Genomic DNA, 13301 nt, shown 5'->3' with positions numbered 1-13301 from the left:
GCTGAGCTAGACAGGATGTCACCTACTTAAGGACGCTTCTTCAAGATTGGGGAATGTAACCAACCTACCTAATGTATAAAAGTAAACAAAGAATTAGGCAAACAGAGGAATATGTTCCAAACAAAGACAAAACTTCAGAAAAAGAACTAAACAAAGTAGAGATAAGCAATCTATCTGATAAAGAGTTCAAAGTAATGATAATAGATACTCAAAACTCAGAAGATGTATGAACACAGTGAGAAGTTTAACAAGAGTTAGAAAATGTACAGAAGAATAAAACAGAGCTGAAGAATATAGTAACTGAAATAAAAAGTACACTAGAAGGAATCAACAGTAGATTAGATGATACAGAGGAACAAATCAGTGAACTGGAAGGCAGAGTAGTGGGAATCACCCAAACAGAAAAAAAGAAAAAGAATTAAGAAAATAACAGTTTAAGACACCTCTGGACAACATCAACCGTACTACCATTTGCATGACAGGGGTCCAAGAAGGAGAAGAGAGACAGAAAGGGGCTGAGAACTTATTGGAAGAAATAATAGCTGGAAACTTCTCTAACCTGGGAAAGGAAACAGACATCCAAGGGCGTCCAAAAAGCATCCACACCAATACACATTACAATTAAATTGGAAAAATTTTTAAAAAGGAGGGAATTTTAAAAACAGCAGAAGAAAAGCAACTAGTTATGTGCAATGGAATTCCCGTAAAACTCTGAGTTAAGTTTTCAGCACAAATTTTGCATACCAGAAGGGAGTGGCAAGATACATTGAAAGCAATGAAAGGAAAAACCTTCAACCAAGAATACCTAGCAAGGCTATCATTCAAATTTGAAGGAGAGCTCGTGAGTTCTATAGACAAGCAAAAGAGTTCAGCACTGCTAAACTGGCTTTACAAGAAATGTTAAAGGAACTTCTCCAAGCAGAAAAGACAAGACCACACTAGAAATAAGAAAAATATAAAAGGGAAACTCTCACTGGTAAAGGTGAGCATACAGGAAAAGCAGTAGATCAACCACTTATAGAGCTAGTAGGAAAGTTAAAAGACAAAAGCAGTAAAAACATCTATATCCATGATAAGTAGTTAAAGGATACACAAAATAAAAATATGTAAAATATGATGTCAAAAACATTAAAAGTGGGAGAGTAAAAATGCAGGGTTGCCAGAATGCATCTGAATGCAAAAGATCATCAACAAAGATAACCGTCTTAATATATAGGTTTTTTACACATGAACATCATGGTAACCACAAATCAAAACTTATAATAAACCACACACAAAAGATAAAGAAATCAAAACATAACATTAAAGACATTCATCAAATCATAAAGGAAGAGAACAAAAGAATAAAAGAATGAAAAGGAACTACCAAAACAACCAGAAATCAATGAACAAAATGGCAGTGAGTACATACATATCAATAACTACTTTGAATGTAAATGGACTAAATGTTCTGATCAAAAGACAGCAGCTGAAAGGATACAAAAACAAGACCCATAAATATGTTGCTTATAAATGACTAACTTCAGACACAGACTGCAACTGATGGAATGGAAAGAGGTACTCCATACAAGAGTTAGGGTAGAAATACCTATATCAGACAAAACAGACTTTAAAACAGACTGTAATAAAAGACAAAGAAGGATATTACACAATGATAGCAGGATCAATCCAAAAAGGTGTAACAATTATAAATATCTGCATACCCAACAAAGGAGCACCTAAATACATAAAACAAATATTAACAAACATAAAGGGAGAAATTGACAGTAACACAGTAATAGTAAAGGACTATAACACTCCAATTACGTCAACAGCTAGATCATCCAGACAGAAACTCAATAAGGAAACAATGGCCTTAAATGACAAACTAGACTAGATGGACTATAGATAGGTAGGTAGGTAGATAGACAAATATGACAGACAGATAAAACATTCCATCCAAAAGCAGCAGAACACATTCTTTTCAAGTGCACGTGGAACAGTCCCCAGGATAGATCACACATTAGGCCATAAAACAACTCTGAGTAAATTTAGGATGACTGAAACCATATAAAGCATCTTTTTCCAACCACAATGAAATTAACTACAAGAAAGAAAAAAACTGCAAAAAACCAAGAACACGTGGAGGCTAAACAATATGCCAGGAAACAATCAAATGGTCACTGAAGAAATAAAAAATTAAAAAATACCTGCAGATAAAAGAAAGTGGAAACACAACTGATCCAGAAATCAATGGGACATAATAAAAGCAGTTCTAAGAAGGAAGCTTATAGTAAGACTAAGTAAGTATAGAGGATATTATACTAAGTGAAGCAAGTCAGAGTAAGATAAATACGGAATGATCTCACATATAGAATCTGAAAAATAAAATTAAAAGTCAGATACAGAGGAGAAATAGTGGTTTCCAAAAGGGAGAGGGTGAAGAGTGGGTGAAACAGATGTAAGGAATTAAGAGGTGTAAATGTCAAGTTATATAATAAATAAAACACAAGCATATAATATACAGCATAGGGAATATGATCAATAATATTAAGATAACTTTTTATGAGGACAGAGGATTACTAAACTTCCTGTAGTGATAATTTTATAATATATGAAAATATCCAATCATTATGTAATATACTTGAAACTAGCTTAATTTTGTACATTGACTATATTTCAATATCAAAATATTATGAAATTAAAAGCATATCAGTGAGGTCTGGTACAACGTCGAGGAGCCTAATATGTCTGTAGAGAGATGAGACAGAACAAAGGAAATATTTGATAATAATATCCACCACAATTGCTTCAATCGTATGTTATACTGGAGGTTCTAGTCAGTGCAATTAGGCAAGAAAAGGAAATAAAAAGGCATCCATGTTCAATGAGAAGAAGTAAAAACTACCTTTATTTTTATTGACATGATCATTTATGTAGGATATCAACTGGCATCTAGAAAAAAACTACCAGTGTTTTTATCAATACAAGATACAAGATAAATATTTTAAAATAATTGCTTCTATATCCTATCAAATAATCAGAATTTGAAATAAAAATACAATTTGCAATAGCATAAAATTATGAAATATCTAGGGATGAATCTATCAAAAGATGTGTAGGAGCTGTACACTTCAAATTAAAGTACATGGTAAGAAAAATAAAGTAAAATCTAATAAATGGAGAGAGGTATTTGATTCATGAGTCAGAAGACCCAGTATTATCAAGATACCTATTTTGCTCAAACTGTCCTACAGAGTCAATACAATTCCAAACAAAACAGCAGTTAAGATTTCTTGGCAGAAATTGAAAGATGATTTTTTAAATTAACATAAAAATGTAAAGGGCTTTGATTAACCAAACAACTTCAAAATAGAAAAACAAACTTGGAAAGCAAGCACTACAGATTTAAAGAATTATTAAACGTACAATAATCAAGACAGTATACAAATAGGTAAAAGAGCAGAAAGAGAGTCCAAAATTACACTAACACAACTTATTTTTGACAGAAGCAAAGACAAAATGTCAAAGAGTTTGATAACTCTGTAATGAAGCACCTATAGCAGTAGGCCATCACGCCTACTATCAGTGGTCACGCCTAATGGGTACTCTCAGGGCCAGAATTTGATCCACTGCACTAGATGTCACTAAAATCAGCCAGGACTACTTGACTAGTAAATGTTGTCAGGCAAAAAGTAAGAGGAAACCTGGGGCACTCTACTGCTCTCGAAACACAAAGATGCTTTCAGAGATGTCTGGAAACAAACAATAAAAGGCCAATTTGAAAAGAATTCCCACTGAAAAAAAGTGGTGAAAAAACTGAATACTGGAAAATAATAATTACAGTAAATTGGAATGTGCTGAGTTTGCCATATAAACAGTTAAGTCCCTGATAATACTAAAAGGTACATGCAACACGGGTAGAATAAAAGATTATCAATACAGTTCAATTTCTAATACTTAACAAATTTCTATATAGCAGTATATATTGGTATAACCAAGTTATGTAAATCTTACACTTACATTTATTTATTGTTGACAATAAATAACCTAAAATGATTATTTAGATTACTCATATTATTTTAGACCAGTATTTATTGACATAGAGTTGTCAGTTATCCTATTAAATGAAAAAGCAATCTATAAAACAGCCTGTAAGGTCTAATAATATCAGTTTATTTATTGGAATATGTAAATATTCATAGAAATGTTATGCAATTTGTATGTTTGTAGTTGTGTGTGTGTATATCAATACATTAATAGGGGGGTGCTGGAATTACAAATGAATTTTCTTTCTCTTTATACTGATTTATACTTTAAATCATAAAATATTTTATATTATTTAAAATTAGAAACAGTTACTATAAAAAGAATTAACTGGTGGGGAAAAATTGACAACTTTCTCCAAGAAAAGCTGATTCTAAGAAAAACAATCAACTATGTCATTTTTTTCTATAGGAATCACAAGTGTAGTTTATGATATGAGAGATAAAATCAAAAGTAGTTATATCAAAAAAAGTACTTAAATAATAAATAGGGAAGTATTTTTTATAGTATAGTCACAATATAATATGACTAAAATAGAGTAAACATTTTTAGAACTTTCAGTTTTGTATAATACACGTCAGTTGGGGTAACTGTTTCATCATCATCTCACAAAGTGAACTTTCAAAAATCAAAACTAGCAAAAGCTTGTCCTCAAATAGTCTCAATGAGAGATTAAAGCTCAGCCAACCTTTCTGTCACTCTCTTCTCTGCTTCTACGCCGCTGTTCCTCTATCCTAGCTTCTCTTTTAACATCTTCTCCGATCCTCATCAGGAGTAACATCTCTTTTGTCTTCCATTCCTAGAGAGCACAATGTGACTGTACTCAGTATTTACTCACAGTAAACCTCTGTATTTTTTCTACTACCAACAAGCAAGTTAAAACAAGTCAAGAGTCTAACAGAAATCAGGTCAAGTACGACTAAAGTTACACATTTGCTTTAAAATGGGTTTTCTTTACTGCACTTCTATCAGGAATACAAGGACGATTATTTTTAACCAGAGCTAAATTAAAAATGTTTTTGTTTCCACACTGAGGGCTACAGGAGTGTTAAACAGTGTCTAGTCACTTTTACCATCATCTCTTTAAAAGCAGACATTGGCTCATATGTAGTTGTGGTGTCAGCCTCATTATTTTATGTAACAACTTGAGTGTTAACAGCTGTGAAGAAAGATCAATGTGGGTAAATTATTTAGCTCTGAAATGACTTCAAGAAGTACGATGGACAGCTAAAATTATTTACAAATGAAACAATATATACAATTTTTCTCTCAATATTTTAAGTTTGTTATTTCTCACCTCTTCAATTTTTCTACGGAGGTTAAGTTTTCTTCTTGTGTATTCCCGCTGTCTTCTTTCTTCTCTATCCAACCGGAGTAGACGTTGCTCTTCTGCTGTGCGCTCAAGTTGTTCTAATTCCCTACTTACCATATCCAAGTATCTAAATAAAGATACAAATACAACTGAAGATGAATTGGGAGTTTCCTTTATGATGGCATCATCTGCTTAGATATTCCAAAACCACCTCCTTGCTTGCTTTTTATCTCTTGAGCTACAGGAATTTTACAGGTTTTCTATCAGCTCTTTTTATGGACTTTAAGCCAGCCTGACCCATGAACTCACTGTATTTCACTCATTATAGAAGTCTCCCTATGAGGTAATTATCTGCTGTTATGGCTAAGACAATGATGAAATGTGGAGCAGACTGGTAAAAAATCATTTTCCACAGTGTGTATTCACAACTCAGTAGGCTTAGAAATGTAAGTTTGTAAAGAAGGCTGAAATAACTGAAACACTGACTTCAAATACGGAAAAAAATCAGATTTGAATATCCTAAAATGTATGCTGAGTCCCTTGTAATTTATAAGGCCTTGAACAAACCTTCCATCTACAGTCTTGGTCCCTGGTATGTCAATATGTATTATGGAACTACTATGGAACGTAAGAGTCTGGTAATTCAGCCTAATTCCTAACCTTAATGGAGAAGGAAGAACAAGAACTATAAAATCTCTTCACCTCCTAAGAAATGGTCTTGACCACAGAAAGGTAATGATTGAATGAATGTAAGCAGATAATATCTAAACAGCTTTTACAGTTCTTTTAGAGATAATGCATATTTATATCAGTATTAGATGAAGTCATATAAAACTTCCTTTTCTGACTTTACTTAATTCCCTCAAACTTAATGCTGTCAGCCTTAAAGATGAACCAGTTAAAAATAAACTATTAGAGGCATGTGCTAAAGATACTTTCCCTCCATCTCCTACTATAGGAAGGATTTTGGATCTCATTTGTTCTTCAGTCACTAGATTGGATTACCTCTTGGATGCCCAGCAACACTACCTTCTCTGGTAGAAATTCCTCCTCATATCCTTGGCACCAAAGTTCCCAATTCCTATACCTCTTGGTCTCCCTTCCTCTCCATACTGAGGGCAACAGTGGAATTAAATAGTGTCTAGTACTTTAAAATTTCCTTCCTTCAATTCTTTATAGTATTTTCCAACTTACTTGGGTCCACAATATATACATAAAATATACATTAATTTCAGTCTTACCTCTGCCTTATTAATCGTTCCTGGTCCTTAACAGACTGGGTGCCTTCTTGCAATAACCAGTTTTGGAACTGTGCAACATTAGAATGTCCAGGTATTTGACTGTTTTCCTGCAGTTTATTCACTTGTTTTGAAAGCATTTTCTATTAAAAAAAAAAGTGTGTATTACACACACACACACATATACACAGACATGTATATGTATGTATATACGTATATAAAAATTTTAACATTTTCCAGAAATAAAATTGTCTTTTGATATGCCTTTTCATATTTAGTATTTAATAAAATTCCCATACTCTGTAAGTAGCTAAATTTGTTTAACTGTATTTAAATCTATTTTGAATCCACTGCAGACATGGACAACTGAACTAAAGATTTCTCTCTCTGAAAATAAAAGATAAACACTTTTATTTTACTTTTCTACCCATTGTGAAGAAATTAAAATACCGAGGAAGTGGAAGAGAAACTCTAGGCACAGAGGAGGGAACGGGGGAAAAGATAAAATACTTAAAAGTATAGTAAAGTCTTTCTAATTTTTATACAATTCTCTTGACCTTAGAACATAGATTTGTAAAAGTACACCTATACACACTTTTCTCAGTTTTATCCAACTCTCTTGACTCTAAAACTTGAATTCACTCACGCACCTGTGCACTCAGGCACACACGTACACACACTCTAACACAGACTTTGAATCAAAATTTGAAAGGAAGTCACTATACCCACTCTATACCAAATCATTCCACTTCACCTTTAAGAACAACAATTTTTACTGAGTGAGCACATCTGCATGTGTGTGGGTACAAACATACATTGTACATGTTCTTTGAGTCATCTCTAGGATGTTGTAACTATTCATACTGTTCCTCTCCTGTTACTGAAGCTGTTTTGGCTTCCAGTTTAAGAATCTTGCTGCCACAACAGTCACTTCCTATTGGCTTCAGCTCAGGTAGGAGGGACACATCTGACTAGCAACTTAATTATGAAATTTTGTCAGCTACCACCAGCATATTAACAGATGACCTGGTCCTTTTCCCTTCCTTGGCCCAATACAGCAACCTCAAAATATTATTTATTCCTGATCTAAATTTTTACTTGGAAAAATTATTGAGTCTGTCAAAATTAAAGGTAAAATATTGTAAAACAAACAAAAACTTTGCATACAAACAAACTTTTCTTCCAAACCCTATGTAAAGAAACCAAATTTAAGTATTTAACTTACTTGTTCTCTTATATAGTTTCTTTCAAAGTCTAATTTTAAACTGGTAAGATACTGCCTGTACTTATTCAATTCCCTCAAGGTACATACAATCTAAAGAAAAAAACACAAAATTTTAACAAAATATATATAAATACAAATACTTTAAAATCATAGCACTTTCCAGTTGAAAAATACGAATAATATACCATTTGAAAACATTTTGGTAGAATAATAAATTGCTAACAACTTTGTAAGTAGTATCTCTCTGAAATTGTTAATCTATAGGAAATTGCTATCCAAAAAACATTACTTTATTAATATGACTCAGCCATGATAAGGGATGGAGCACAAACAATTGGAGTTATTAAAATAAAATACCAATAATAATTTTCAACCCCAATGAGAATACAGTCTATCAAGCCTCTATCAGGCTGATTTTGCTAAGTTCTTAATTTGTCTTAAGTTTTTTGGAAGTATATGGGACATAATCCCTGACAAGCATACAGTACCATTAAAGACAAAGAAAGAAGACTATGATGTAGCTGGGAAAATTATATTTATATCCTCAAATTACTTGGTAATCATATTTTGACATTACAAAGAAAAAACATGAAGGAAGTAGTTTCTTTTAGAAACAACTGTTGTCTGATTTCCCTTGACACAAATACTGAGTAATTTATGGAATTTCCCATTAATGCATGATGAGGTAACAGAAGCAAGCTTATTTGGTTTTGGAGGTTTTCAATGATCAAAAAGAAGTAATTTTCAACCCACTTTATTATTGCTGGTAACGTAGCCACCTTTCTTTAATCTCCTCAGGATATCTTTACGCTTATGGTAGGCTCTTAAGTGTGGATCATGGAGACTTTTATATTGGTTTTCCAAAAGGTGACAATAAGGATCAGTCAGGTTAAAACCATAAGAAGGTCGAAAAAGCTGTAAACATAGATTCAAGCATAATACAAATGTACAATTAATGAATTTCACTTTTAAAATATCAACCTATTGAAATGACTAGATTGTTCATGAAAATAAAGCATGCAAGAAGAATGTGAAGTGGGGAAAGCCAGCAACAGCAAGATTTGGAATGGCAACATTTATTGTTTATCCCTACCTCTTTTCTTCACTGAACTCAATTATTCTAAAACCCATCCTCACTCAATTAATTCCTGCCCCATCTCCATCAGTCCCTGACCCAAAGCTATAGGAGAAAAGGAAAAGAAAGGAAATAGGATTAATTTGTTTTAATGCATAAAGCTAATACTAAGATTCTTCCTTTTCCTTCCCCCTCTTCCAGATTAAGGCACTGCATTTGAAGGATAAAGGGATAATATCAATTATCATTATTATAGCCCAATAATCTGAAAAAGAAGAAAAATTAAAATATTTCATAAACATTCATGGAAACAACTAGACAAAAAACAGTGAAAAGTAAAACTCAGATGTTAAAGACGATGGATTAGAGTTACTGTATTTTCAGGTCTTACCTAATCTAAGAAACCAAATGATTTCTGAGTGCTACAGTCAGGAAAACTTTAAAGTCTATACTATAAAGTTCAACATACTGAAGAACCAGTTAGAAAGGATACTAATAGGGACTGAGGTTTCTCCATATGTGTAAAGACCTTACATAATAAGGTCCTATGCAATAGCCATTAACACATAAAAAAGGAAAATATCAAGTAATAGTTTCTATATCCATTACCAGATGAGTTATTTAATCTCATTTGTAAATTAAAACATTACCAAAGAGAGAGTGTTTAATTTTTTTTGGTATGAGTACTTAGTCCATTTTTCAATAACAGGATGGTGATAATGAGTAATGGGGAACCCCTAATAGGGAAAAGGGAGGATGGAAGTATGTGTGGAAGTTGTCCAAATGTTGTGTTTGCATCCTATCTCTGTTTTTCTTTAGGTTTTCTTGGCCAGAACAACAGAAATTCAGTCTAAAGTAATGTCAGAGCAGGAACTGGCTCAAGGGAAAGGCAACTGGAATGTGTGGGAGATGTGACAATCCTGAGAGTACCTGCCCTGTTTGCAGGCATCCAATTCAATTTCTATGACCCCACACATTGTTCACCAATCCAGACCTGTCTGCGGGTACCAATTTGTGACCTCTGTGTTCAGTCTGGCAGTAGCCACTTCAGTCAGATTCTGACCACTCAGGAGCCTGGCTGGGTGGGACCCTAAAATGAACTCCCTCAAGGTAAATGTGAGGATGCTGTGTATTGTCGGTAAAGGGGCAACCTAGAGGAACCTGACAGGATGCTAGTGTTCCTTATCCATTTAAAAGCTTTCTTGGTAAGTTTCTGGCCTCTTGCTTAATACCAGACTGTAATCTCTTCCAAGGGGCCTAAGTCATAAAGTGGAATGCCTAATTACCAGTGTCTCCTTGATAAGGCAAATTTAAAAAAAAAAAAAAAAAAAGGCAGGTTAGCAAGGGGTGGGGGGACTCTATAGAGCAATGTCTTGAATTCAGTGGGACCAGGCATAAAGCCCGATTCTTTCCTGTAAGGGAAACAATCAACAATCATGAGTCAAGGAGTAGATTGTTTCTTTTAGATTTGACATTTAGCTGTTCAACTTCTTTTAGATGCCGAATTTTCGCTTTGATGACATATGTTTCTCAAGAGCAAGCCTGGGCTACTGACCTGTAAACAACACCTTTTATACAAATCCATTAATTAGTGTCAGGGTAACCCTTCTGTTGTCAATTAAAATAATTGGTTTCCCTTTGGAAAGAAAAAGAAAGAAACTACAAGTTTGAATATTAAGCATGCCTGCATTGAGGAAATTGTACTAAAAGAAAAAGAAAGATAGCACAAATCCAGTCTTCAGGGAAATCATGCCTATGATTAAATAAAGAGTTTAGTGGAAAATTAATGTCATAAAGAATGTCATAAAGAATTGTCGAATACTAGTTGACAAACTAGTATTCGACATCTAATATTCAACAGAGAAAATGTAACATAGCAAACAATATATTTGAGGAAGCAGACAAAAGACAGTTAATTTTACATATTAAAGAGAAGTGATACAAGTTTCAAGCATGCCTAAAGACAGATGACTTGTACAGATGTGACTCCATCAAACTGTATGAGGTGGGTATACTTGAAGTCTACTTGCTCTATTCTAGTATAGATTTGGTTTTAAAATGGGAAATTATGTATGTCCCCCCAAACAAAATTTACTTTAAGAAATCATGTTTATTTGGCAAGCATCAAATATAGAGGGCCCCTACTCATTTCCGATGACATCATAGAGAGTAGATGGGTAAGGAGCAGTCACTCGGAATTCTTCCTTGTAGAATTTTTGCAATATTGATCAAAGCAACCACTTAGAAAAAATGCATGGAAACTCCTTCAGCATGAGTTACTGAGTCAAGGAATGGGGAGGTTTGAAGGTCGGGGTAGCCTTGAGGACTTAAAAACATAAAAGGGTATGAGGGCAGTATACACTGTAACCCAGTATGATGATATTATAAAATTAGTGTTGAGTAAAATTATACTCAATGGCAATGCGAATTCTAAGGAAATATAAGCTAACTGGGGACTGTGATAGTTGAGAAGGAATCTTGAAAGATGGCCCAAATTCACAGCTGGGGAGAAGAGCAGAAGATATGCCAGGTTTGGGAAGCATAGAAACATTAACATGGTTTATGTGAGTAGGTGTACAAGACCCTAACTGGAAAAAGCTGAGGCTCTGCACTGGAGAAAAGACTGGACGGGCAGCTGGAGCAAATCATGGAGCCTCCTCAGGGAGACAGAGCCTTCTTATATTAAAATGAGGTTAAAATACTAAACCCGGTAAGTCATTTCAACTCTTTTCTCCTCACTTCGTGTGTGAAACAGAATTCAGCTCAAAATAAAACAAAGAAAATTGTTCAGTAATGAGAGTTCTGTCCAAGTTATTACTGGTTAAAATCACAACATAAAATTAAATGCCAGCCAGTACAGATAACCTTCCACCTTTCAACTAAACACGCTTCTAAGTAAATTAAATCTCACTGATTAGGTACATGTGACGTGTTATAACGTTAGCGTGCTTCCATTAATTATAAATTAAGACAGAACTGAGTATCTAAACTTTCTAGCCCATAATTTTGTCCGAACCATACTAGATGAAGTTACTTGGCATGCATCGCAAACAATACCTTTAGACATGGGTTTGATTATGTTCCTCCCCCGACCCCCCAAATATCAGTGCAAATTCCCTTAATTAAGAACTCTGTGTGATGTAGCTAGCGCCTGAATTCAACAGCAAGTAGAAAAGGACAAAAACCAAAGTAGACAATTAAAAATTACTTTACCTTTTCACTTAATTTCGTAGTATAGAATAAAGTATTGCTTCCTGGGATCAGAGGCAGCTTGACCCCAAGAGGCAGATCCAGTAGTTGAGCCGCTCCGACCCCCGGAAGGTGGGTTTTTTGCACGCCCTGTCAGATATATTGGGAGTTTGGTCTTTCCTTTACTCATTTAGTTTAAAGCAATCTCTGCTACTCCAACCAAAGGAACCGAAGAGTCACACAGTCAGGGTCCGAGGGGCCCGCCCTGCCAGGCAGCCCCGAAGGCCTCCCGCCTCCCGAGTTACCAGCCAGTCGCGGCCAGTGCCTGCCCAGCCGCGCTGGCCCTGGCCCTGGCCCTGGCCCCGCCGCCGCCGCCGCCGCCGCCGGCCGCGCCGCACGAGGACGCCAGGAGCGGGCGTTACAGGCCTGACGGACAGCACGTGACTCGTCCGGGGCCAGCCCCGCCCCGCCCCCAGGCCAGGGGCCCGGAGGAGGACAACGACTCCAGGCTGGCTGCCACTCACGTCTCCGCACTGCTGGCTGTCCTCGGCAAGGCCGCTGGAGGCCGTCTTGCTGGCGGCGACGTTGGCAGCCTTGGAGCAGGCGCTGAGGTACAGCTCCATAGCCGGCCTGGGCCCCTCCGCGTCCCCGCCGCCCTTCCCTCCCGCCTCCCCTCGCACCCTTTCCCTGTCGTCGTCCCTCCGTCCCGACCGGACCCGGAGTGGCCGGTACCTCGCGTCCCCGAGGCCCGCCCTCGCGGCGTTCCAGGCTCCGAACGTGCGGGCGCCGGACGCGCAGCGCGCCCCCCAGGGCCGGCCCCTCGCGCCTGAGGCCGGAGCGCCGCGGAGCTGCGGAAATCCGGACTGGGGCCTGGCGCCTGAGCACCAAGGGCGAAGTATTGTTGCTCTCTGATACCCACAGCACTCAGTCAAACCGAACCCCAATCAAACGTACAAAGCTTTGCTGGCAGGTTAGCTGGCTGATTTCTCGTAACCTCCAGGAAGGTTTGGTTTCCTGCGGAAAACAAACAAAACAGGCCTGATGGTACAGCGCTTTCTAGGGCCAGAGGCTCTGGCTTTCTACATGTGCTCCCTTGGAGCCAGGGTGCCCGTAGCCCATCCCCAGGTCCCATAACCTCTTCCCACTCCAGGTCCAGGTGGCATACTGTCCTCCTCCCTCCTCTAGGCGTCCTCCTCCATTTCTAGCTCTGCTCTCTCCCACTCCCTCCTCTCTGCC

The 13301-nt window shown here is 36.7% G+C and overlaps 1 protein-coding gene across 1 annotated transcript in view; it reads right to left on the bottom strand.

The window, feature by feature from the left end:
- The window catches only part of FSIP2 (fibrous sheath interacting protein 2), an 87955-nt gene extending 75267 nt beyond the window's left edge, over nt 1-12688 (bottom strand). Inside the window, exons 1-7 of the mRNA XM_074363208.1 lie at nt 12590-12688; nt 12090-12215; nt 8555-8716; nt 7802-7891; nt 6580-6719; nt 5324-5465; nt 4715-4825 (exon numbers count right to left, since the gene is read on the bottom strand). Of these exons, the coding sequence (XP_074219309.1) occupies nt 4715-4825; nt 5324-5465; nt 6580-6719; nt 7802-7891; nt 8555-8716; nt 12090-12215; nt 12590-12688 (870 nt within the window). The remainder of the gene's footprint in view (nt 1-4714; nt 4826-5323; nt 5466-6579; nt 6720-7801; nt 7892-8554; nt 8717-12089; nt 12216-12589) is intronic.
- Nucleotides 12689-13301: the final 613 nt, after the last annotated feature.

This window comes from Camelus bactrianus, chromosome 5 (genome assembly GCF_048773025.1).
Source record: "Camelus bactrianus isolate YW-2024 breed Bactrian camel chromosome 5, ASM4877302v1, whole genome shotgun sequence".
Lineage (NCBI taxonomy): Eukaryota > Metazoa > Chordata > Mammalia > Artiodactyla > Camelidae > Camelus > Camelus bactrianus.
Note: the sequence above shows the minus strand (reverse complement) of the source record. Positions and strands in the feature narration are given on the sequence as shown.